We start from the raw sequence: 26,928 nt of genomic DNA, 5'->3' as shown, positions 1-26,928 counted from the left end.
CCCTATCGTGAAAGATGTTATAACCATTTCCTCCCTTTTCTTCATAGTTTACCACCTATATATGTAACCCTAATCAGTATATTTTAGGCTTTTAGTAAAATGTTCTCTGGAATTGATTAAAGTGTCACATTCTGTGATCTTTTTATATATATACATTTTTAAATTTGCATTAAACTTCATTTGAATACGTGAAATACTGTTGAAAACAAAGAAAAATATCTAAATGTAGAAAATGTAGCCTCTGTTACTGTTGTTTAAAATCATAGGGGTAAATTTTGATGAGGGAATACTGGTCCTTTACCTTTTCAAGTATCAGATGAACCTCCTTTCTTTCTCAGAAGTATTTTTTACCAAAGAGCAAAACAACAATATGTGGGCTTGAAAACTAGAAAACTGTATCTTAGGTTAGCTCTGCAGACTTCTGCAAAAACCCATCACTGATGGATAGATATGTGATAAAGCAAGTGTAGTAAACTGTTAATTGTAGAATCTAGGTAGTGGGCACATAGGTATTCACTGTATAATTCTGGTAACCTTTCTGTTAGCTTGAAAATTGTTATAACAGAATATTAGGAGGGTATCACAGAATAAGAAGCCGTCTGCTTAGACTCTGCTCTGGGAGAGTTTGATTATCTGAGTAAGCAGTCTGCTTTCTTCTGTTCATGGTATTCACGATTTATTTCTAAGATTTAAAATTTTAGCCGAGGATTTGGGTACCCTTAAATTTTTTTCTTCTTCACTTTCAGTTTTTCTTTAACATCAGCACTGAAGACCAAGAAGGCCTCTACAGTCTTTATTTTCATAAATGCCCTGGAAGTGAAGTACGGTCTAACGACAAGTTTTCATTCAGCCTCGATGTGAGTACCATACAGAAACTCACATGTGGGTGTTGTCAGCCGTGTAAAATGGGAGACAGGTATTTCTTTAGGAGAGTAGTTTTAAGAACACTTAAGCCAGAGTAAGAGAAACATGTGGCCAAAATAACATTTATGCCAGTGGGCAGGATACTTCAGCAGAGGGTTCATAAATAAGAAAATATAAAGCAATTTAGGGTGTGTTTACGCTCTCAGCCTATGCATTAAGAATGTGGTTGTTATCTGCTGGTACTCACTTTCTTGAACTTCCATGAAACAGCTAAGATTCCAGATTGCTGAATATGGGATGATCTGTTTCTGAAAAGTAAAAATTAATGTCATGTTGGTTTCAGATCGAGATCACAGAGAAGAATCCTGACAGCTACCTCTCAGCGGGAGAAATTCCTCTCCCCAAATTATACATTTCTATGGCCTTTTTCTTCTTGCTCTCTGGGACAATCTGGATTCACATCCTTCGAAAACGACGGTAAATTATCACCTCCTCGAGCCCTTCATCCAAGAGCGTTCGGGGATTTATATAATTTCACCTTTTGCTGTCTTCTGGACCTGGAGGACTTGGCACTGGCGATCCTGTTCTCTCCAAAGGGCATGTTCCCCGAAACAAAGGGAGACCGTGCAGGAGCCTTGCCGCCTGGGAGGCCTTTGCATGCCTTGGTGTTTGTTCACTTCCCATTGCTTTGTTTAAAAAGCAAATCCAAATATTTCAGTAATACACAAGCAAAATAAAATGTATAAGCAAAACATTTCCATAGCGAGGACACTGGAGTCCAGGACTCAGAGTGAACACATTGGTCCCATTCAGGGGCTCTTTGTTCTTAAGAGATGAGTGACGACAGCCCAGTGCCTGGTGGGAGCATGGAGTTGCTGCTGAGCGCTGAAGGCCCCAGCACAGAGCCTGGGCAGGGTAGATACTGACCTCCAGGGGATCATCACTCGAGAAAAGCTCTTCAGAGCCCACCTGCCTGACTCTTGGCCTTTCTTCTGAACTCCCTGAGGCTTTAACTTCCTGTTCTTGGTACTTGAGGGGAGCAACAGTGTGTGTGTGCAGGGAGTGTTTGTGTCCCTCCCCCTAAATGGAAAACAATACTAATTTTCAGTTAAAAAATAGTGTGAAGTGTTTGTTATAGTATAAGGCCCATGAACTGTGTAAATGATGGTATGTGAATATGGTATTATAATATGGATTTAAATTCATACAATAATTAAGCACCCCCAAGTACCAGATACCTCTTTCTCTGGAGCGGTGGGACAGAGTGAGATCTCTAACCTCTGGTGGCCAGATTGCCTTCTAGTGGACATGTTCAGCTCGGGTACTGGGCTCTGCTGGGTGTGGTTGCTGGTTCCTGTCTGTTATAAATCTTTTACATCCGCTGGATGGAACTGTGTCTTGTTTACTTGTGAAGAACCCTACATAATCATGTTTGGACTGGAGATCAGGCAGCCATTAATAAGAAAAAAAGAATCCTACAAATTCAGGCCATAAAAGGTGGTTGGGGGGCGGCGTTTGGTTTTTTGTTTGTTTGTTTGTTTGTTTGTTTGTTTGTTTTTGCGGTACGCGGGCCTCTCGCTGTTGTGGCCTCTCCCATTGCGGAGCACAGGCTCCGGAGGCGCAGGCTCAGCAGCCATGGCTCACGGGCCCAGCCACTCCGCGGCATGTGGGATCTTCCCGGACCAGGGCAGGAACCCGCGTCCCCTGCATCGGCAGGCAGACTCTCAACCACTGCGCCACCAGGGAAGCCCTGGTTTGTTTTTTTTTAAGAAAGTTTTGCTTTTGCCGTTATTAGAAAAGTAAGAACTAGGAGTCGGAGACCTGATTTCAGGTGTAAATGCTGTGACTCTTACTGCCTGTGTGCCTTCCTTCGCTCTAAGCCTCTTTCTCCTCGGCTACAGAACCGGGACAGTCATAACTGCCCTGCCTTCCCCTCAAAGTCTTAGATCCTTAGTTTTCTTATGTGATTCCCCCTGAAATGATGTGTACAAGAGTGTTTTGCAGATCAGGGTGCTATGCAAAGATGAGGGACATACAAAATAGTTTAGCCAGATGTTCAGTGGTATTTTAATTTCCTTTTAGTTAGCGATGCAACAGTCATTGTCGTTGGTTCACTTATATAAAATCGTGGCAGCAGTTTAAAACCTGTGATTAAACGAGGCTGACCTACTTTGTACAACGTATTTTAAACTTCTTGTTGAAGTATAGCTTATATACAGAAACGTATCATTTCAGCCCTCTGCCCCATCCCCGTGTTTTTTTTTTTTCTTTTTGCGGTATGCAGGCCTCCCACTGCCATGGCCTCTTCCTTTGCGGAGCACAGGCTCCAGACGCACAGGCCCAGCGGCCATGGCCCACGGGCCCAGCCGGTCCGCGGCACGTGGGATCCTCCCAGACTGGGGCACGAACCTGTGTCCCCTGCGTCAGCAGGCGGACTCCTAACCGCTGCGCCACCAGGGAAGCCCCCATCCCCGTGTTTTTCCAGGAGTCTCACAGCCAACCATGTGAGTCACGTCACAGATGTGACTCCAGGGCTGCCAGCGCATTTCAGAGACTTGTAGCCCCTTAGTGCTGGAGGGAACTGAGAGATTTTTTGCCTTGTCTATTGAGGCCTTGAGCGGGGAAGTGAGAGACATGGCTAGCATCCCCCGACAGAGCTGGCCCTGGGACCCAGAGTGGCTTGCTGTGCCTTTGTGGTTCTGTTGTGGGCCCCAGAGCACGGAGAAGTGGGAAGGGAACGCGGGCAGCTGATCGGTTTGGTACCTGCTCTCTGCCCAGCCAGGCACTGGATGTCATGGCTCCTTGAGGCCATTGTTGGCCCATTTTCAGCAGAGGTTTCTGAGGCCTAGAGAAATGAAGGTCGTCAGGGTGGAACCCGCATGTGAGCCAGGTCGATGTGGCTCCCGAGATCTTTCCTTCATTCACATAACGGCCCAGCCATCAATGCTGTAACTTGGACTGCGAGTCTTGGTGGCCAGGGTGTGTGGTGAGCACAGCCCTTGACGGTTCTGCTCTCTGGGTAAATCTCATTACTATTCAGGAGGGACAGACTACTCTGGCCTTGACTTCCCTTTCGACCTTCAAGTAGGTAGGCACTGGAGCAGGAAAGTACCAGGGAGGAAACCAGTCCGGAAACTGGGTGTGCGTCAGCTCACGACACGCCCTCCTTATCGTTCTGTGCAAGGCCCTCTCCTGTTTTATTTCCTGTCCCCTCTCCTGTTCCTTCCCCGCACGGCCAGCCACTCAGATGCGTTTAGTATGTGTTTTGGGGATATTTGTGTATTCTTGTAAACAAATAATGTTTATTGGTATTGAATGTATTTTTTTATATAAATTTATTTATTTAATTTATTTATTATTTTTGGCTGTGTTGGGTCTTCGTTGCAGCACATGGGCTTTCTCTAGTTGCACCGAGCAGGGGCTACTCTTTGTTGCAGTGCGCGGGCTTCTCATTGCGGTAGCTTCTCTCGTTGCAGAGCATAGGCTCTAGGCGTGCGGGCTTCAGTAGTTGTGGTGCACGGGCTTCAGTAGTTATGGCGCGCAGGCTCTAGAGCGCAGGCTCAGTAGTTGTGGCACACGGGCTTAGTTGCTCCGTGGTATGTGGGATCTTCCTGGACCTAGGGCTCGAACTCGCGTCCCCTGCATTGGCAGGCGGATTCTTAACCACTGTGCCACCAGGGAAGCCCTGCATGTATTTTTAATTTATATAAACTGTTCCATCTGTAGGTATTGTTTTTGTACATTTTTCACTCAGAATATCCTCTTTAAGATCTAGTCACATGGCTGCGTGCACATCCAGTTCATTACTGTCCAGCTACTCCATGTCATCCACAGTGAGCGTCCCCATTCCACTCACCCACCCCCTTAATGGTGGACCCCTAGGTTGTCTTCATTTCCCTGCTTCCCCATACTGTCATGATCCACCCTTCCTCCCTGTCCCCGGAGGGGTCTGCAGCCTCTGAAGTACATTCTCGGAAGCAGGTGCCCTGGGTGTCGGGGAGCTCTCCTTTAATTTCGCTAAGTGCCACCGGTTGCCCGCCAGGATGCGTGCCTGTGCCGGCTTATGCTCCTACGACACGTGTGCCAACACTGACACCTTATGTTTTGCCAGTGTGACGGGTATAAACTGGTACCTCATTTTCTTCTGCATTTCTCTGAATATCAGTGATATGAATTATCTTAGCAGAGACATGTTGACCTTCTGGCTTTTCCCTCTGTGGCTGCCTGTACTTGCATATTTTTCTGTGGGATTTTCTGTGTTTTTCTTGTTGCTTTGCATAAGTCCCTCACACATTCGGATCTCAATCCCTTGCATGTCTTAGACATTGCAAATTTCTTCTCCCAGTTGAATTGTTGAGTAAAAATCTTTCATACTAATGGAGTCACAGCTCTCTAATTTTAGTCTTCTGGGCAGTGCTCCTTGGATCTTAAGAGGCCCGTTCCTGCTCCAAGGTTACAAAATGTGTATTTTATGCTTAGCGGCAGACTCCACCTGGGTTGTAAGTAAGTGTGAAGCAGAGGTCCAGCTTTCCTTATTTCTTATATAGGTTTGAGCTGATTTTTTCCCAATGTCAGTCATTACGCAGGCTGTTCTTTTCCCACTGACTTGGTATCACCTTAACTATCAAGCTTCTGTACACACACGAATCTATTTATAAGCCTTCTGGTCTGTTATGTTGGTTTACTTGTCTGATGCGACACCCATTTCCCATTTTTTACTGCTGTGGCTTTGCAGAATGTCTTGATATCCGAGAGTGGGAGTCCCCACTGTAGCTCTTACTCAAGCCTTTGTTTGCTTTCTTTAATAGAGTTTAAGACTTTTCTCCATCATGGTTTTGTTTGTCTTATTAGGTTAATTCCTAGGATGAGGCGAGAAGGGGTAGAGAGGAGTTGAATGCCTGGCAGACTGAAGGTGGACTCGTGCCCGTAGGGGGAGGTGGGGCAGTGGGTGCTTTGCGCCACTGTCCTGGTGTGTATGGCAGGTTCCAGCTGTGAGGGGGAAGAGGGGGCACAACCCCAGCGCTTTCTCTTTGACCAACCCTGCTGCCTGGCTCCAAATCCTCCTCTCCTGGCTACAGATTTCCCCTGTAGCTGTACCTGATCACCTCTGCCTTCTTGGGGATTTCACGCCATTTTCATAGATCCGTCTGCCTCATTCTTGCCTCTGCGGGCTTTCCAAGGTGGTTTCTGGAGAAGAAGCTGGCAGCCTGTTTAGATTTCCATCTTATCAGGCCTGGAAACCCATTGTGCATAACTCGGCTCCATTCACAGCATTGAATTATATAGTAGAGGTGACTTGGGCTCCATTCCAGGCCTTTTCTGCTGGCAGCAACCACTTGTTTAAAAAGCTTTGTGTTTGTGGTTTGCTTAGATTATATTTACTGCCTCCTTATAAGTATATGATGCCTGGAGCTTCACCTGTTCTTTGGGAGTATGAAATATTCCTTTAATTCTTTTCTCTCTGTTTTTACATAGGAATGATGTATTTAAAATTCACTGGTTGATGGCCGCCCTTCCTTTCACCAAGTCTCTTTCCTTGGTGTTCCACGCAGTACGTATTAGTATTTTGGGGTCATTTACGAAATGATGTACAATGCCTATACTGTCTGGAAAAATAAAGTAGAAGACAGGACACATCAAATAAGAGATGAAAGAATACCTTTGTCATGAAGCCTCCTTTGGTCTGGGAGGGACTGGTCACGGAGATAAATCATCACAATCTCCCTAATACTAGACTTGAGATCTTCAGACGTTACCTTCAGACTCAGTTTTCTCAGAACACTTGGTGGTTTTTTTGGGGGTTTTTTTCCCAGTCATTTCTTGAGATTAGTGTGCCACCTGCTGAATTGTTTCCATGACTTCCTTTATTTTTCCAAATATTCCCTCCGGTTCCCGTTTGATATGAAGTTCAGTGTTAGGATACTTATTTGAGAGAAAACTGATGCTCTAAAGATTGAGGCATAAGAATTGAGCTTAAGCTTTGAATATTTAGTACTGATGCAGATTGAAATGAGCCTGCCCATGGGAGTCAGATCACAGCTTCCCTGATTTGTAGGCCTACGAGGTATCCATGGGTTATGCGTGAGGGTGACAGTCTCCAGACATGTGCACAAGATCCTACTGCACTTAAAAATATTGTCACAGAAAAAGTAATAATATAGCCAGTTACAATCTCAAGAAATGACAATTATTTGGATAATTTCCCATTTGGGTGTAAGGTAAAAGATTCTTTCTGGAACCATGTAGATAACGAATGATAAGATTCTCAAGTCACTTTCATATCTAGACAGCCACGTGTGGGAGAATGAAAGATGTATAAAGAAACTGATGTCAGCTTTGGGAGTCCTGCCTGGAAGCATATGGGCCACTACTGAAACTGGTCACTTTAGTTAAAATGCACTGGTGATTTCAGGTAGCTCTAAATTTACAGATTTTTTTCCAAAGATAACATAGTTGAAGCTAGGTGATCCCACGTAGATTTTTTTACTGACTTTACTGACTGATTTATTATGTAAGCAGCAAGGCTATGAAAGGTAAAGCTCTTGACTGGGGCATTGAAAAGACCTGTGGCATTTGGAGGTCTTTTTTTTAATTTGTTTTTTGGTGGTTTTATACGTCATTTTATTTTATTTTATTTTACCTGGGCTACGGCAGCGAAAACCTGGAATCCTAACCACCAGGGAACTCCCTTGGAGATATTAAAGAATAGGCATCCATTTGCCAGAGTGAATCACCTGCCTCAGGAGAGGGGCCCTGGGACTTCCCTGGTGGCCCAGTGCTTAAGACTCTGAGCTTCAAGTGCTGGGGGTGCAGGTTCGATCTCTGGTCGGGGACTAAGATCCCACATGCCGCGTGGCGCGGCCAGAAAGAGAGGGACCCAGACTAGGTGTTAGTGACGTGGAACCCTTGCGTCAAGTTCCTTGTCAGGACGCAGGTTTCCTGACATTTGTAGTGCGCTTACAGGCTTCACTGTGCATCAGCAAGCTCAGTATTACGGATTGGGAGCGGGTGTCCCCCGTCATGAGGGCACTGGTGGCATTTCCTGTTCTGCTGTGTGTAAGGCTTGTCGTAGATGATCTTCCTGAAATGCACTTGTTTGATTGCAGATCGACTACCACTATATCTCCTCCCAGGGCTTCCCGATCGAAGGGTGGGCTGTGGTGTACTACATCACTCACCTGTAAGTATGCAGAGTGACCAGGAAGCACCCATCCTGCCAGGTGGCTTGCCAGACAAGATGGGGCAGCCGTGGTAGGACGAGACCTGCCCCACGTTGACTGGCCCTGCCCTCGCAGGGCAGCCTGCCGGATTCCTGCCAGGCCTGAGGCGTGTGGCGTGCAGTGGCTGTCCCGACCTGAGAGCTCGGGGCTGTCGACGTGCTCCTGCCGATCAGATAGTGGGGCGCATAGCTAGCTAGCGTGTGCCTGAAAGTGCTCCTCACTTACGGTGAATTGCCTGAGTCTGGCCACCTGTCTTTTGCCGGCAGTGCGTGAAATCATAGAACGAGCTGTACACTCCAACTCCCAGAGTGAGATGCTAAAGAGACCCATTGGTGTCTGTTCATTTTTTTCCCTTGCAGCTTGAAAGGGGCCCTGCTGTTCATCACCATCGCACTCATTGGCACCGGCTGGGCTTTCATTAAGCACATCCTTTCTGATAAAGACAAAAAGATCTTCATGATTGTCATCCCGCTTCAGGTAAAGGAACCCTAGTCCTGCTTGTCCTCGTTCTCTCTTGACACTTAGCTGGGCTCAGCTCCAGGCCTGCCTGGGAAGAGGGAGTCACTTCTGGAAACCCCCGCTTCTGCCTCTGGGGTTGGAGACTGGGCCTCTCTTTCTGAATTCTGACAGACCTGGACCTCAGGTCATTGCACTGGGGGTTGCTCCACCATCTACTGTCTTTAAGCCAGCATGTGAATAGGGAGCTGCTGAGAAATTAGGGAATCTGTTTGCCTTGTAACAAGATGGTCCTGTTAGCAAAGAAGCTTGGGTACACGGTGACTCGACCAACAAATTTTTTTTCCCCCCGGCATGCCACATGACTTGTAGGATCTTAGTTCCTCACCCATGGCAGTGAAAGTGCAAAGTCCTAACCACTGGACCGCCAGGGAATTCCCAACAAATTATTTTAAAACTGAATGACATCAGTGAGTTTCCACACGGTAGAATATGAGACATTGGGGCAAACATTTATTAAATGCTTTATATGTTTGGGGCCCCGGACTGAGGCCAACTTTATAAAATTGTGAGCCCCTCAGGAGAGGAACCTTGTCTTACGTATAACAGTCTTATTGGATATAGAACCTGGACATAAGGGACGCATAATAAACAGAGAGGTCCTAGCAGAGATGCACAGCTCCTCAGCTCTGCTTGACCAGGGAGCTTCTATCTGATAAAGTTGTTCTCGTCAGCCAATCATTTTGGAGCACAGTGTAAGTGTGGCAGGTGAGGGTGGGAGAGGGACAACTTTCTGGGTACCCAGGTCGGCCTGCTCCACTCTGGTGATTAGCGGTTTGGCAATGCTTGTGGCAAAACCATCTTCACGGTCAATAATAAGGGGCACACACTAGTGCCAAGTGAATGGTACAGACCATTTGCTGTAGGTTTCCAACGAGAGAGTATTCACCCCAGTTCGAATGATCTGGAAGAGCTCTGTGGTGGAGATGAGCCTTGCCTAGGTTTTAAGGTAAGACACATGACGGAGGCAAACATGACACGACTGTCTGGTGTACAGGAGGTGCTGAGGCGCTGGGCAGGTCTCGGCTGTTGAGCCACTGGGGCCACTTCTCTGCCGGGCTGAGTTCTCCAGCCTGCCAAGGTCTCAGAGCTCGGAGGCGGTGGGCCGGGGTGCTCCTCCCCTGCCGTCCTGCCCCGCCTCGCCTTCCCTCTAGGAGCCGCTGCCTTCCCCTCCAGTTTGACTCTTCCTCACATAGCCTAAACTGTGATATAAGGGACACATCTTCCCAGCTTCCCCCCTTTTGTTCCCCACAAGGTTACGTGGCAGGTCACTCGGAGGAAAGAAGGCCATTTAAAAAACTAAATGTAAGGAAGTTACGAGTATTTAAATGTAAGGACTCGTCTGGGAAGTCCTTGAGCATCAGCCTTGAATAGTTGAAACTGTTTCCTTTTGGTCACGGGGAGCCACTGTGCATTTCTGAGTAGGGAGTGATGATGTAAAAATGGAGTTTCGAGAACATTATTGGCGCTTGGTTCCACACCAGCACCTCTGGGAACATTTCGTGTCTGGTGTCAAGAGTGTGAACTAAGGACAAAATGGGATTAAGCATTTAAGCTGTTAGTTTCCCACTTTGTCTTCATGGACAGAGCCACAAATGCAGATGTTTAGGATGGACTGGGCTGCAGGAGGAACCCAGAGGCTGGGTGTCGGTGGGAGACTGAAATTTCAAGCTAATTTTTGCATTTGTATTAAGTGAATTATGGCTTCAGTAATGATTTAACTGATAAGTCCTAGATGGAAAGAGAAACTACCCTTCCCAAGTCATTGCACGACAGGTTTCACATTTTTGTAGAAGTGTGGAGAATTCCCTTTAGAGTAGTGAAGCAGAGTATTTGGGACCATGGACTTCGCGTGGAGTACAGAGGTGGGATTCTGATCTCTGCTTTCATACCTAGTGATAATCTTCGAAAGAATATCTCATAAATTATGTCTCCCTTATGCTCAGTAGTGTCACAGTTTATAAAATATTGCTCTCTCTGTTTAGCCAGCTGAGGGACTTTTCATAACATGCTAAGAGCTTAATGACAGGACCGAATGTACAAGGCACGTCCTTCACTTTGGAGATTGAAGCAGGCCGTGGACGCAGACGCACCTCAGTGTGGAGAACCAAGCCGTGTCCACTGTCGGGACTCCTCGGGCATCTTCTCTCTCTCTGCCTGGGTTCTCCGGCAGGGCCGCTTCAGGGTAGCCAGACTTCTTATAAGACCGGAGCTCCAAAGGTGTGTGAGAGCCAGGCAGGGGCAGTGTCCTTTGTGTGACCTGCCTTGGAAGTGACATGTGTCAGTCATGGCCACCCTCTCTTGGTCAGAGCAGTCGCAAGCTCGAGGAGGCACGGAGACTACTTCTTGATTGGAGGGAAGCAATGTTCTGCAAGAGCACATGGACCTGGAAACCGTGCTGTGGTCCTAGGTTGGGGCCTCTAGGTCCTGGTGCCCCCCCCTCCCCACATCGGGGCTGCTCTTGTAAAGATCTGTCCATGCTTTGGGGCCTCAGCAACTTCTGTGTCCTGCAGGTCCTTGCAAACGTGGCCTATATCATCATAGAGTCCACCGAGGAGGGGACGACTGAGTATGGCTTGTGGAAGGATTCTCTGTTTCTGGTGGACCTGCTGTGCTGTGGAGCCATCCTCTTCCCGGTGGTATGGTGAGTGCCTGCGGGGAGGGAGGCCGCGTGTGCACCGTGGGCTTGTCTGTCCAGCCCGATGGCTGAACCCGCCGTTCCCAAACTGGTCAGAATCACACGGGGCATCTGTTTAAAAATGACAACTTCCTGGGCCCCAGACTCACCTGAATTAGTCTCCAGGGGCAGGACCTTGGAATTTGTATCTCTTTCAGGTTCCCGGGTAGATTGTGATAGCGCTCATCTGGCACAGGCTTTTAGCAGTTCAGACACTAGAGAAGATTCTTGAGATGAGAACTTAGTAGCAACATAAAATAGCAGAATGAATTTAAAGGGAAGGGAGTTGAAGAAAGCCCATACACAGCCTCATCTTGCCGGATTGGGTAGAAAGTGCGGAAGTTTACTAACATAAAACCAGAGATAGTTCTCAGCTCATAAACGTTGCAGGTACCTTCAGGATGGTTTGCTTCACTCCTGGAAGTGGCAGGCTTTAGATGCGTGTATGTGTCGTGCTTTGGTTGTGTGTGAAGACACGTTAGTGCCAAGTCAGTGGTTGATGAGAAAGAATGTCCTCCTGAGATCTCATCAAAGGGAAGGAAATTCTTGCTTCAATAGGAAGCACTGAGAGGAAGAAGGGCTAACAAAAGTCAGACACTCGCCTTCATAATGACCTAGTTCTGTGGCCACTTGAAAGCAATCAGTTCTTTTAGAATAAAGTTTAAAAATACAGATTTACCTGCCTTTTATTAGAAGTGAGGTGTTCCACTCTGCAGTGCCCCATGCAGTGAATTAATATTTTTAGACTCCTGGGGTCGATCAGGTCATTCAGTTATTCTGATTATTTAGAACATGGTGCCAGTGGAGTGTAATCCTCATTCGGGCCAGTTATTTAGATTCACTCTTAACCCTAACTCTGTCATGCATCGCACGTGTACATGCAGCAGTTCAGTAGATTGAGCAGACAGCTGCCAGCATAGGAGAGAGAGCACGAGTGAGTTTCTTAATCTCCACAACCTCCCCGCATCCTGCCCAGGCTTCTGTAACAGGATGGCCAGCATTGTCTTCAGGTAGAAAGAGCATCTTATTAGGGAATAGAGCCTCAGTCCCCACTGCCACATTTGCACAGTAACATAGGAAGGACCTGGGGGATTGGGGAAGCCCCAGATACACTCTGGAGCTACAAGTGGCCATCTCCTGCCCTTTGTTAATTACAGCACTAAGGAGCAGATGCCAGATGGCAAGATTCTTCAAGGTAAACACTCTGAAAATTGCTGTAAAATGAAAAAGTCAAGTACTAGAGAGGTAATTTAAGAAACAGTATCAAAGTTTTTTTTAAACATTCAGATTCAGCCAGCTTTGGTTCAGTGTCAGCTTTGTGCCACTTAATTTCACATGTTGCGGCATTCAGTTCTCACAGGTGGGCAAACTGCAGAGGTTTTAGGAGAAATGACTTACTTACAGTTGAGTAGAGAGTGGGCAGCTGTGCCAGGACTGCAGCCTGGGTCTGTGAGATCCCAACCCTCCTCCCCCTGTGCCATGTCTGCTTGTGCTGTGCCCTTCCTCCCACACAGTCCTTCCCTTGGTGCCTGTGAACTCTGCCTAGAACGCTGGTCTACAGCTTCTTTAAGAACGTTCACGTTCCCCTGTCTGACTGGTAATTAGTTACCAGCACCTCACAGCCAGAAAAGATTCCCTGGAGGTTGGCATTTTTTCAGCAAAGTTAGAAATCTCAGGTCGATGAAGTATCGAGTTTGCATGAAGCCTTGTGCTCGCAGCTCCTAGACCTAGACTTCAGAAGTCGGCCTGTGACCTTCTTATGGGGTCCATTCTCTCCAGGTAGCAGGTGAACTCATTGAGGCTCCGTTGTCCTAGCTGTGTTGCGGCGGGGGCGTGGCTGTGGGACTGAGAGATTAGGTAGAAGAAGATGAGGAGTGTTATTGTGTTTTGATCTTTCCCCTCACACCCAGGTCTCTGCCAGGCTTTTTTGAGCCAGCAGAGGGCATCTTTAACCCTCAGGCTTGGGCACCATACGTGCTGAAGGGTTGATTATCAACAGTCATGTTGTCTAGGGAGAGTGCTCTAAAATCATCTAGTCCAGCCTTTGAAGTTTATAATCGAGAAATTCAAGGCCTCAAGTTACTAGTGCTGAAAATAGAGGAATGCAAATTTGTTAGCTAACTTTTTTGTTCTCCAAATGTTTATTTTTAGGTCAATCAGACATTTACAAGAAGCATCAGCAACAGATGGAAAAGGCAAGTTCCTTTTGGTGCTGGACAGCATTCCCTAAAGCCACATGCCTGGGCACTGCTGAGGGTGGAGCAGGAAGGCCGGTGCTCAAGGGAGAGCCCTAGGGGCTTTGTAAGAGTAGCCCCGGGTTGTTTGCCGGTGAGGCAGGTGGGGAGCATTACTGAGAGCAGTTGTGTAAGGCCTGGAGGTGACTGCTTATCACCACTCGTGAGTGTGATCTTCACCTTCTCAGAACTGAGTCAGGAGGAGAAAATGTTGTCTTGGAAGGACCAGATAACACTTCGCTGTGAGAACAGGGGCTGTTATGGATTGGGAATGGCTATGTGTAAAGCATCCCTTCCTGCTGATTTAACACGCTTTCGAAATAGTTGTGTCAGTATTAATTCAAAAAGAGACTCATGCCAGAACGAACCTCTGAAGCTCTCTGATGTTTAAATGGTTTAAATGGTTGTGCCATTACAGCCCTTTTGCGTCTTCTTGATTTTCGAACCATGCCTCCTGAGTCTGAAAAGAAACCACAGAGAAAATGTTTTGCATTTCTGGGCTTATTTGAATAATGTCCATGACGACAGGCTGCCGTGGGCCACGTGGGGATTTCAGGCCACAGCTGGTTGAGGAGGCACGCTCTCTCAAAGGTCCCGTCTGCCTCTGGATCCATGAAATCCCACACCCAGTGCGTAGTAATGTTCTTTAAGCCAGATTATTCATTTGTTCTTGTTAAATAAAATTTTGTTGCTGACCTGTTTTCTGATTGTAAAAGTAATGTAGGTTCATTTTGGAAATTTTGGAAAATGGATAGTAGGCACAAAGCTTCCTTCACATTTGCTATACAGTTAATATCACATGATTTTCTTTAAATTGAATTAACCTGACTTCAAGCCTTCATACCAGTGTCAGGCACGATCCCAGCGTTCTTATTGAGAGCACAGTACTCGCTGGGGTATCTCCAGTTTGGGGTCCACAGTAGTTGCTGTCGGGATTCCTGCTGTCTGGGTCCGTGAAGTGCTCTTGCTGTGAGAAGCCTGGTGTGTGAGGGTCATGCCAGGCTGGGAGCCCTGGCACTCAGATTCCAGGCTCCCAAGGTGCCCCCAGCTTCCCAGGTGGCCATAAGGCCCCACTTGCAGAATGTGCCAACTCTCTTTCTAGTCCCAGGAAATAGCTTTTTTTTTCTCTCTCTCTCTCTCTTCCTTCAAAGGCCCTGGATTCCCTTCTCCCTCTGGAATGCCCTCTGGGATAGATTCTTTTTTACTTTTTTTTAAAATTTATTTATTATTTATTTTTGGCTGCGTTGGGTCTTCATTGCTGCACGCAGGCTTTCTCTAGTTGCGGCGAGCCGGGGCTACTCTTCGTTGCGGTGTGCGGGCTCTATTGCTGTGGCTTCTCTTATTGCGGAGCACAGGCTCTAGGCGCTGCGCCTTCAGTAGTTGTGGCTCATGGGCCCTAGAGCACAGGTTCAGTAGTTGTGGTGCACGAGCTTAGTTTCTCCACGGCATGTGGGATCTTCCCGGACCAGGGCTCGAACCCATGTCCCCTGCATTGGCAGGCGGATTCTTAACCACTGTGCCACCAGGGAACTCCTGGGATAGATTCTTTTCAGTGAGTTTAAGCTGGAACGTGGTCTGCAGAAATCTTTTGCTTTTAGCCTGGCTTTCTGAGTCACGGATCTCAGAGAGCCGTTCTGCCTTCTTGGAGTGTGGGGTAAAGGAAAGCTGCAAAAAATAAACCATGAATTCGAATCTTGATAAAGCACGCTGCCACAAACAGAAAGTAAAAACCCACCTTCTGGGAACTTATCGTTTGGGCATGTTCTTGCCTTTTTTTTTTTCCTTCTTCTATGCATGTTATATAAAAAGTTGGTTTTATTATTTCTGTAACTTAATGAATAGGTCTTTCTCTTATTTTAATATATTGAAATGAGACATTTTAACTTTTTCATCTTTTTACACTTCAGTAGTTCTGGGTTCATTTTACTGACTGTTTGACTGAAAATGTTCAAAAATCCCAAGGGTAACGTTTTCCAGTTGATAAGTTTTATCTGTACTTTTCTTTTTTTTATTAATTAGTTTATTTGGCTGCGTCAGGTCTTTGTTGCGGCGCATGGGTTTCTCTCTAGCTGTGGTGCGTGGGCTCCAGAGCACGCAGGCTCAGTAGTAGTGGTGTGCAGGCTTAGTTGTCCCACGGTAGTTGCGGCACATGGGCTCTCTAGTTGTGTCGTGCGGGCTCAGTAGTTGCGGTGTGAGGGCTTAGTTGCCCTGCAGCATATGAGATCTTAGTTCCCTGACCAGGGGTCGAACCCGCGTACGCTGCATTGGAAGGTGGATTCTTAACCACTGGACTGCCAGAGAAGTCCTATCTGTACTTTTCTTCTTGGCTTCATCCTTACCCCTTTGTGAATTCCTCTATTCCTTCCTCACCACTCCCTTCTCCTCTTCTCCATTGTTCTGATCCTCTGAGACCTCTCTGCCTTCTCCACTTTGCTTTTAGAGGGCTTGGGGGTGACTGTGGTAATTAACTGTCTCTGTGACCATTTATTCCATGAGACATTGATTGTTGTTTAGTAAAGTGTCCTGCCTGCGGTGGACAGCACAGCAAGTGAAGCCCAAGATGGGGGGGTCACAGTTGTCCCCCAGCATCTGTAGTAAAGAGAAACTTTATGGAACAGGAACGCTTTTGTCATCCCCTGGGGCATACAAGGCAGTTTCTTGTTTTTTCCACCAGGTGACAGCATGGGACCTCTTCAGCAGAGAGCGAATATGAAAACCGGAAGTCCTGCAGGCACACCAGGACTTTCGTTCCACCGTTCTCGGGGACATACCATTAAGAAAGCACCCATGTCTCGTCAGCAGATATCACAAGCCTCTGAAAGAGGGACAGAGTTGATTAGAATAGGGTGTCTTCTCCATTCGTCCTCTTTCACTGAACTGGTTTAGGCTGTGGGGTGCTTTGGAGCCAATCCACAAACGCATATTTCACTCTGAACTTGGAAGAGTGGTTATGCTTGTGACCCTTCCAGAAACAGGGCAGCCACGTCCCCACGTTTGAAGTCTCCCCTGCGGAGAACTCAGGGGCAGCACGCTGTGCTGGCACACCATCCTCGGGCACCTGCTCGGCTACCCCAGGACAGAGGTGAGGCGGCACGGGAGAGCTTGAGTGAGCGCACTGCCCACCGCCTGCTGGTCCTGGAATGTTGCGGGTGACCCTCTCTGCTCCTCAGTTCGCCCGGCGTGAGATCTAGATCCTGGAGGCAGCTGACAGAGCAGAGGCCGTGGGCAGTAAAGTCTCCTGCGGGATTTGGAAGCTTTTGGCCGGATGGAGCCTGACACTTTGGTTCTTCTTCTTAGTCTCATGATTCCACTGACTCATTACATGACCTTGACCGCGACTTGGGCTTAAGAATGTCAGTTTAAGTGCAGTCTAGGCTGACTGATTGCAGGTGGGGGAAAGGCTGTTTGTAGTTGTTCTCCCTGCACTTGGGATTCATATTGCTTTCTTTTCTTTTCTTTTTTTCTTTTTTCTTTTTTGATAGGTAAGAAGTGGATTTATTTAGAGAGAAACACACTCCACAGAGTGTGGGCCATCTCAGAAGGCGAGAGTGGCACCAGGGTACGGGGTTGTCAGTTTTTATAGGAGCGGATAATTTCATAGGTAATGAGTGGGAGGTGTGTTCCAGCTATCTGGGGGCAGGTAGCTTTCAAAGAATGTGGGTGTGGATTTGTTTACTTCTTTGTGTCTAGATTCCTTTCGACAGAAGCTGAGAAAGTATAAAGGAAAACATTAAGGGCGAAGCTGCCCACTGTCCTTAAGTCGTGTCTTTGTCTCTCCTGTCACACGTGGTGGCTTCTCTCAGGTGCTCTGTCATTTAGTGTCACTGCCGTGCCACATCCTCTGAGAGGAGGCTTCGTTGAGTCTTCACAGGCACGCCCAGCTCTGCTGCGCTGTGTTTTGCCTTCCAGGAGTCACTGGCTGTTTCTGCCTTTGAGCCTGCACCCTTGTTCCCTTCTCTTCCTCCAGTGTCATTACCTCAGAGGACTGGATTGGGGAGACACACCATACACCTAATTAACAATCTCTGCTTCTGAGCATCTTCTTTTTTCCCCTTTTGTTTCTGAGGAAATTTCAGCGGAAGCCTTCTTCGAAATTTTAGCTTTCACGTGAGCGTCAAAAGCACTTAAACAAATGGTGATTGGCTGGTTGAAGAGGGTATGGAGGAAAGGCTTCATTCCCAGCTGCCGCTGTGTTCTGAAAGTAGCTGTGGCCTTGAGAGGGCAGCCGTGCTCAGGAGGGTCCTCAGGATCAGAACTTCTTTCATAATAAGACTTTCGCAGCCTTCTTTGCTGTTGATGTTTGCACTGATGGTGCAGAAGCAGAGGTGGGTAAAACAGCTGGCGCCTTGGCATGATTCAGGACGGTGGCACCGAACTGTTAGTGGCCGCTGCATCCTTCATTACCATCTACTTCCTGGGGGTGAAAAAGGCTCACTGCACTTAAGAATGCCTTGATGAGTTAGGAGAAAGCACTACTGTTGTTCAGTCTGGACCCTTCGATGTTTGTCTTTACCATCCTGTGTGGAATGGGACGCACCCAGGAAGCACTTGTGCAGTGTCCCGGGCTGTGGTGGTCATCTTGAGGAAAAGCGTGTGTGCAGTTGTTTGAGTTGTGAGCCAAACTAGCTGCTTTCTCTCGGGACACAGTTTTTATTTGAAAGAATGATGACAGTCCAACTGTGTTTACTCAGACCTGGGCTTTTGACAAACATTTTCCTGAAAATGAACGAAGTGAATGTGTCACTTCGTGAAAACAATTTAAAATATTTGCTGTCAGTGATCGAATTTTCACTTGAAAGCACAGATTTTAATTTAGGAAAACTTATAATCTACCACTGTAAGCTTGACGGCTTCCCAGTTCTTAACAGACATCTGGTGTGAGCAGGGGTGATATTAAACAAATGTGACTTTAAAAATATTTTATGATACAAGTTTCAGTATTTCAGAGATCTGCTTAACTCAGTGAAACGATATTTTCTACCTGATCACTGCATGTTACGCAGTCATGCGTGAATAAAAGATCCATTCAGAGTCTAAGATGGACCAGTGGATTTTACTGTGACAGAGTGCGAAAGTTCATGCTACAGGGACTTACCTGGTGGTGGAGTGATTAAGAATCTGCCTGCCAGTGCAGGGGACACGGGTCCGATCCCTGGTCCACGAAGATCCCACGTGCCACGGAGCAACTAAGCCCGTGCGCAACAACTACCAAGCCTGCGCTCTGGAGCCGGCAAGCCACAACTGCTGAAGCCCACGTGCCACAACTACTGAGCCCACGTGCCGCAACTACTGAGCCCGTGTGCTGCAGCTGCTGAAGCCTGTGCACCTAGAGCCCATGCTCCACAGCAGGAGAGGCTACCGCAATGAGAAGCCCACGACCCTGCTCACCACAGCTAGAGAAAGCCCGTGTGCAGCAACGAAGACCCAACACAGCCAAAAATTAAAAAACAAATTTTTTTAAATTAAAAAAACCCAGTAATCTAAAAAAGAAAAGAAAGTTCATTGCTACAGTTTCAGATTCCCTGCCTCACCTATCTTTAAGAAGCTACCATTTGTCAAGCTTTAATGCAGAATCAAAGACGACTGTTCACAGTTCTCTGAGAAGGCCGACGTCTGATTAGGCCCTATTTTCTTTATAGACTTCAACCAAAACACTCCCTCACTCCAGATTTGAAGGCAGAAGCAGATACAAGAATCCAGTTGTGTTCTATTAAGCCAGACGTTACAGGAATTTACAAAAATGGAAAACAGTTTCACTCTTCTCATGAAATTTTTTTGAAAGTTATTTTTTAATAAGGAAAACATTGTTTATATTAACATGTAATGGATTATTTATTTTTGTTACTTTTAAATGAATTATTAAATGTTTTTGAAATTTGTTTCAATTTCTAACATGGTAAGTATTGGTAGACTCTACCCACATCAACACAAGCTCTTTGTGGTCCTCAGTAATTTTTTAAAAGTGTGAAGGGGTCCTGGGCTTCCCTGGTGGCGCAGTGGTTGAGAGTCCACCTGCCGATGCAGGGGACGCGGGTTCGTGCCCCGGTCTGGGAGGATCCCACATGCCGTGGAGTGGCTGGGCCCATGAGCCATGGCCGCTGAGCCTGCGCATCCGGAGCCTGTGCTCCGCAACGGGAGAGGCCACAACAGTGAGAGGCCCGCGTACCGCAAAAAAAAAAAAAAAAAGTGTGAAGGGGTCCTGACACTGAAAGTTTGAGAAACGTGTGTTAGGGACAAGGCTTCTTGAGTCTGGTGGTCAGGATGACCATGAAGGGGAGTGAAAAGCCTGCCTGGTTCTCTTCTCCTGTGCCTACTGAGCCCGTTTCAGACTTACTTGGCCAAATTCTATGACTATTTAAGATGTCTCTTCATTCTGGGCAACTCATGGGGGGGAAAATGTTTCATTTGGATGTATTCATATAAAGAGGCCTAATGAAAAACCCACTGATGAGAAAGGAAGAGAAATACCCCTGTCTGTTTTTATAGATAAAGCCTTATCGGAACACAGCTGTGCGGTGTGTATGCCTGTGGTTTGTGGCTGCTTTTGCGCTGAGGTGGCAGAGATCCCCGGCCCGCAAGGCCAGACGCCTACTCTCCAGGCCTGTATAGAAACAGTTTGCCGGCTCCTGGCTGTTGTACTGTTGTAGACATTTAAGAGATACCATTTTAAAAACCGTACCTACAGTGTAGTGCTGTTGACTGACTTCATTCTATACTGAGCACTTTGAAAACTATTAACCTCACATAGATGTAAGAAATCACTGCTTTTAAGTATTTGCCAAACTCCAACTTTTGTATCCAGAACTGTGTTCTTTGTTGTTTGATTGGAACAATAGCTTTTGCATCTTCATCTGCTCTGGTGTTTTACCTGACCTGTTTACTCTCATGGGAATTGGTACTTTTCTTTAACTAGCAAGATGGCTTTTCGCATGGATCTCCTCTGTTTACCAGCAGGGCTTTGGGTTGTACCCTTCCGCCTGGCCCATGTGAATAAGCACCTCTTCCTCAGTTCCTGGTTATAATTCCAGGTTTGTCCAAGTGGAAACTAAGGTAGCCCCAGATGCACTGATGCTCTAGGCACTGAGGACTGTGATTAGGTTAAACTTGGAGACTCAGGGTCAAAAGCCTGGAGGGGAAGAAGGAGGGCAGGAGAAGGGGGAGCCTCCCGGCTGCACATCTGGCGTGATTCCATCTCCTCGGCATGGGGCTGGGGCTGGAGGTGAGGGTTGAGGGCGGTGCTCTAGGACGGGGTGCGGCCTGGGCAAGGCTGATTTCCTCCAGAACTGCCTGCCGTCTGCTAGTGTCTGCCCCGCTGTGGAGTGTAGTCTGTTGGGCTCCTGGCTCTGGAGCGCTGTTTCCTGATGATAGGAGAGAAGAGGCAGAAGAAATGAGATTCCCTTTATCCGGTCCCTCAGAAGATGTTCATGCTTCCTTTTGTCCGTGGGTAGCTAGAGCATGTACTTGTAAATCCACCTCTGTGCCAGCAGTCTGACGCATACCACGGGAGCACTGTAACAGTCCTCGGCTCCAGAAGGGTGGAGTGTTAGGCAGACCACTTTCTCTCCGGCAGTGTGATAGAAGTACTCATAAAACCTCCTACCTCTCTTAAGGCACGAGGTGAGGGGGCATATGTCGAGCTCTCAGAAGGATTCTATCCTGTGCTCAGGGCCACTTCACTGAAGTGTGTGGCGACCCTCTGACTCTGATGTTCTTCCCATGGCATCCGGGAGTGCCTTACCCTGGCGTGTGCCACCAGGCACTTCAGGCGCGGGTAGGGGATGCATGGCCTTCAGCAAATTCTCAAACAAGTCTGTGACCCTAGGAAGGGTGAAAACCATAGCTAAGTAGACTGTCATGAAGAGAGAATGAGAGAAAAAAGTGTATTTTATGAGACTGGCTTAATACAGTAATTTTTAATTTTTAAAAAAATTTTATTTATTTTTGGCTGCGTTGGGTCTTCATTGCTGAGCGGGGGCTACTCTTCGCTGCAGTGCGCAGGCTTCTCACCGCGGTGTCTTCTCTTGTTGCAGAGCATGGGCTCTAGGCACGTGGGCTTCAGTAGTTGTGGCATGTGGGCTCAGTAGTTGTGGCTTGCGGGCTTAGTTGCTCTGCGGCATGTGGGATCTTCCTGGACCAGGGCTTGGACCCATGTCCCCTGCATTGGCAGGCGGATTCTTAAGCACTGAGCCACCAGGGAAGCCCAGTGATTTTTAATTTCTTTAAACACCAAAACCTTCTCATTACTTGCCCTCCGCAGATCACACAAAATTCCCTCAGTGTCGTGAACCTAATCACAGCTTCTAATCAACATTTTGAAGTAATCATTTAGCCAGTGATACCGCCCTGAGTTCATATAATCTACAACCAAAAGCAAAGGGGCCCGTCATGTCCTCAGACTGAGAACCAGCCTCATCATGGTCACATTACCAGTTTTTTATTAGGCCTTTAAAACATTGGGAACCTAACTGCCTGAGGGGTCCCTCCCTCGGCCACCCAGCGGGCCTGGTCAGTAATCTGGGTTGGCGGCCCACCTTGGCTCCGGGCGTGGTTCTCTGTCTAGGGGTGTCAGCACGCATTTGACTCTGAGAGTCTCGAGACAGACACAGTTGAAACCAGCTCTTCTCCATCACTGCAGTACTCAGGGAGGTCCGGTTCTCTTATTGAGAAGGTGCTGTCCGCTGTTAACCAGCTGTGTCTTTAAGCAGTGGGATGTCTGACTTGAATCTGTGCAGTGGGCGGCCCTGGGGCTGGGGGAGTCCCAGACACTCTATTCAGCTCAGCTCATTGTGGACTTCCAGAGACGGGACGTGATGGGAGGGGCTGCCAGGAGCCGAGTCTGAGATCAGCTTGGCCCTGAGGACCCCTCCTCTAGCGGGGCCTTTGGTGTGGTTCTGGAGTATAAGGGAAGCGAAAGGCAGAAATTTGCTTGACTTGACAGTGCAAGTCTTCATAGAATTACTTTCCTTGTGTGGGATGGCCATCAGCCGCTCTCTTGGGCCATTCTTGTTTCTTTCTTTTTATTAGTAATTTAAGATAAAATTTTGCTTACAGTAAGATGCACAGTCATTAACTGTTCAGTTCATGACTTTTGACCACTCCTGGGTCATTGATTTAAGTATATATTGGAAATGTATTTTGAACCACTTTTCACACAACCCTCAACAGTTTGAAGGTCAAAGAGTTTCCTTCTCTAAGTAGTTGTTCTTGTATTAGCACACCCTTCCCCGTACTTGCTGATACCTTCTCTGTGAGATGCGTTAGTGGAATCTCTTCTTAATGGAGGCCAGAGGGCACCCCATGAGCTGATCACTCCCCAGAAAGGACCCTTTCAGAACAGTGGGGTCCCAGGTCAGTGTGTGGCCTGGCTTTCAGGTCTGTGCTTGACCATGAACAGGGGAAGCAGCCCTGTCACCCGTACAGAGTGGGCCTGAGCCCGATGCTGAAGCAGGTTGTGGAAATGGTACTACTGAGAGTGAGTCAGAGTGAGTCTCCTGCCGTCCAGGCTTTGCCGTCACACTCATTTCTTTAATTTTTGTGCTTGACTCAAAATTCCCTCTGAAGCGTGGCAGGGAGGAAGCAGGAGAAAAAGGTGATGGGTAGGTGAGGGTGTTTTTAAGCCCCGAGGCTTTCCTTACTCCCGGGGAAGGATTTTCACCCTTTAAGTTGGCTGTCGTGGGCCTTTGCCTCTGTGTGTCCCATGGACCATCCAGTATTGACTCCTCAGTACTGGATTGCTGGCAGCTCCTGGGCATTGCCCACACTCTGAGCCACCATCACATCCCTGAGCTGCCAGTGGATTACAAAGCTATGAATTGCTTTTCTCTTAGCACAAAGTGTAGGTGTTAAAAGCTTGGTCCTTGGAGGGAGGGACTTGGGTTTGAGCACTGGCCTCCCCACTTACAAGCTATGTGACCTTGGTAATTTACAAAACTTCTTCAGGCCTGAGTCCTTCATCTGTGAGGCAGTGGTAACAATGCCTCTTCCCTCATAGAGGATGTTGTGAGGATTACATGAGATGAAGCATGAGGGGTGCCCAGGCAGATGCCTGGTGCGTGGTTACCACTCAATAGATGTGACCACCAGCACTATTGTTCTTTTCATTGTCACAGTTCCGAGACCACCCAGGGAAGACCACTGGGGAGGAAGGGGACGACCTGCCTTCTTGCCAGCCTGTTTAGTTACCCATTGGTGTAAAGAGGAAAGGTGAAAGTCTAGGGAAGGTGTGGTGTTTCCTCTAGGCCGGGCGCGTTCGCTCTTTTGCTACTGCGTCAGAGAACTGACTTGTTAAGTATATGAGAACCTGGGTTCTTCCTGCCTCGTGGGCACTTGTTCTGTGCTCATCAGTAAAAAGCACTTGCCAAAACCCAGAGTCATGGCTGTTTTCCTGAGAGTGAGTGGGAGGAAGAGGAATCCACCAGAGGCCAGCCTTGTAGGAGCTCCTGAAGCAGGTGGACCTGCTCCCTCCCTGCCCCGAATCCCTGCCCTTCCCCATTCCCTGGGAGGCTTTTCAGAATCCTTATAGCCAGGCCCAATTGCAGAAGAATCAGGGGCAACCTGGGCATCTGTCCTGAACTAAAGCTCTCCAGATGATTCTGGTGCTCACCGGTTAAGAGCCATTGCCATAAAGAAATTCTAACCCACCACTAAGACATTCTCCTCTAAAGGAGACCGATGCCCAGAGAAGGAAGTGGCAGGCCAGGCTAGGGCACACTGAGTTACGATGGTGCGGTGACTAGAATTCGGGTCTCCTGGCTCCTCCCGAGGTATTTTTCCTCTCATCTTGCTCATTCTTTTACCATATTTGCTGTTCCTCGTGGTGGGATCAAAAATAGCCAGCCCAGACGTGGTGAGCCTCACTCCCATGGGAGGCCAGCCCTGCCGCGGCCCAGTAAGCCGCACGCCTTCGGCGCTCTTAGCTGCAGGGAAGGCTTTTTTGGAAGAAAAGCAAGGGGAGGCTTGGGATTCCAGGCTGCGACGTGCTGCATCACTGCCCATTGCAGCACACTGGTGAGGTTGCGCCCTCGGAGCTGGTCCTCCTCTGCTCAGCGTGCTGACTCAGCATGTGCACATGGCAGCCCTGCTTCCGGGAGAGCCCAGGGCCACCACTTGTTCCCGTTTCACTTACTAGAGCCTGGACTCCTGCCAGATGTGGCAGCCACCACAACGCATTTGGTATTGGAAAACTATAAACAGTTGACCCTTGAACAGCGCGGGGCTTGGGGCAGTCGAACCCTCTGCGCAGTCGAAAATCGGTGAGTATAACAGTCACCGCTGTTCTTCCGTATCTGCATTCCACAAACCACGGGTCCCCTAGTACTGTAGTATTTACAGTTGGGGAAAAAAATCCACGTAAGGGTGGACCTGAGCAGTTCCAATCCGTGTTGTTCAAGGATCAGCTGTAATCCTAATACAGTCCTAATGCTGTAACATCAGACGTTCATCTAGTGCTTACTGTGTGCTGTTTGTCTTCCACGTACCGTGTCAGTCAATTCCTCCAACCAACCCTAGTGGTAGGTGGTGTTATTCTTGTTTTACAGATGAAGGAACTGAGGCTCAGAGAAGTTAGGTGAATTATCTGAGGTCACACAGCTAGTAAACAGCACAGTTGGAATTAGAACCCAAGATGTTCAGATGTGCAGGGCCTACGCTGTTACAACAATAAGTGAGCTTGCTTCCTGCCTTCACAGCCATGGCTGTGACTGGAACACCCATGTGGGACCCGGGAGCCTGATCCCACGAGCAGCAGACTTGCAAACGGATGTCTTTCTTGTGACTGGAAATGATGTCTGTCGTGACTGGTGGGTTTCGGGATCAACCCTGAGCCCTGCATATTGTGGCTGCATTTCTTAAGAGTCAACACCGGTTGTTCCCGAGGTCCGTTTATCTGTTCCAGCACGTGTCCCGGGATGGCGCGGCATCGGTGCCCGTGCTGATGTTTCCTCGTGTTGCCTGGACGTCATGTGCAGGCTCATTTTTTGACTGCTTCCTGGCCTGCCTGACTTCTCGGAGTGTCTGACAGGCAGCCGTGTGGTGCAGATCGCAGGGGGATGGGAGAGGCAGTGCCTCCCCGCCTTCCTCTGATCCCATGGAGACCTGCGGTGACCTGACCCCTCTGCTTCCTCTCAGTCGGCCCTCCCTCTGCCCCTGATTTGCTTTCCTGTGATGGCGGGGGGCTCAGACTTCACCTGAAGAATTCTCTCTGGTACTCTCAACTTCATCCCACCCCTCCCCCAGCCACTAAGACAGGATCCACCTTGTTCCCTGGCCCGCCACTGCTCTGCCCTGTCAGACAGATCCCTTGCCACTTCGAGGAACCTCTACAAATTCAAGGTTTTTTTTTTTTTTACATCTTTATTGGAGTATAATTGCTTTACAATGGTGTGTTAGTTTCTGCTTTATAACAAATTATACATATGTTCCCATATCTCTTCCCTCTTGTGTCTCCCTCCCTCCCACCCTCCCTATCCCACCCCTCCAGGCGGTCACAAAGCACCAAGCTGATCTCCCTGTGCTATGCGGCTGCTTCCCACTAGCTATCCACCTTACGTTTGGTAGTGTATATACGTCCATGCCTCTCTCTCGCTTTGTCACAGCTTACCCTTCCCCCTCCCCATATCCTCAAGTCCATTCTCTAGTAGGTCTGTGTCTTTATTCCTGTCTTACCCCTAGGTTCTTCATGACATTTTTTTTCCTTAAATTCCATATATATGTGTTAGCATACGGTATTTGTCTTTCTCTTTCTGACTTACTTCACTCTGTATGACAGACTCTAGGTCTATCCACCTCATTACAAATAGCTCAGTTTCGTTTCTTTTTATGGCTGAGTAATATTCCATTGTATATATGTGCCACATCTTCTTTATCCATTCATCTGATGCTGGACACGTAGGTTTTTTCCATCTCCGGGCTATTGTAAATAGAGCTGCAATGAACATTTTGGTTCATGACTCTTTTTGAATTATGGTTTTCTCAGGGTATATGCCCAGTAGTGGGATTGCTGGGTCATATGGTAGTTCTATTTGTAGTTTTTTAAGGAACCTCCATACTGTTCTCCATAGTGGCTGTACCAATTCACATTCCCACCAGCAGTTCAAGAGTGTTCCCTTTCCTCCACACCCTCTCCAGCGTTTATTGTTTCTAGATTTTTTGATGATGGCCATTCAGGCAGGAATGTACAGTGGAGAAAGGACAGCCTCTTCAGTAAGTGGTGCTGGGAAAACTGGACAGGTACATGTAAAAGTATGAGATTAGATCACTCCCTAACACCATACACAAAAATAAGCTCAAAATGGACTAAAGACCTAAATGTAAGGCCAGACACTATCAAACTCTTAGAGGAAAACATAGGCAGAACACTCTATGACATACATCACAGCAAGATCCTTTTTGACCCACCTCCTAGAGAAATGGAAATAAA

The 26,928-nt window shown here is 47.7% G+C and overlaps 1 protein-coding gene across 3 annotated transcripts in view; it reads left to right on the top strand.

Moving 5' to 3' along the window:
- The window catches only part of GPR107 (G protein-coupled receptor 107), a 43,644-nt gene extending 24,956 nt beyond the window's left edge, over nucleotides 1-18,688 (top strand). The window contains exons 8-15 of one of the 3 annotated variants that reach the window (XM_027104536.1): nucleotides 747-857; nucleotides 1,208-1,341; nucleotides 6,340-6,415; nucleotides 7,971-8,044; nucleotides 8,444-8,561; nucleotides 11,114-11,244; nucleotides 13,429-13,472; nucleotides 16,186-18,688. In XM_027104536.1, coding sequence (XP_026960337.1) covers nucleotides 747-857; nucleotides 1,208-1,341; nucleotides 6,340-6,415; nucleotides 7,971-8,044; nucleotides 8,444-8,561; nucleotides 11,114-11,244; nucleotides 13,429-13,472; nucleotides 16,186-16,397 — 900 coding nt within the window. In that variant the 3' untranslated portion in view covers nucleotides 16,398-18,688. Of the gene's footprint in view, nucleotides 1-746; nucleotides 858-1,207; nucleotides 1,342-6,339; nucleotides 6,416-7,970; nucleotides 8,045-8,443; nucleotides 8,562-11,113; nucleotides 11,245-13,428; nucleotides 14,212-16,185 lie in introns of those variants that run through there. The other 2 variants (XR_003432442.1, XM_027104535.1) reach the window with 2 other exon arrangements.
- Nucleotides 18,689-26,928: the final 8,240 nt, after the last annotated feature.

This window comes from Aethalodelphis obliquidens, unplaced genomic scaffold (genome assembly GCF_003676395.1).
Source record: "Aethalodelphis obliquidens isolate GAN/ISIS:26980383/991018 unplaced genomic scaffold, ASM367639v1 scaffold7, whole genome shotgun sequence".
In the NCBI taxonomy this organism is placed as follows: Eukaryota; Metazoa; Chordata; class Mammalia; order Artiodactyla; family Delphinidae; genus Aethalodelphis; species Aethalodelphis obliquidens.
This window is presented reverse-complemented; position numbering and strand designations above follow the sequence as displayed.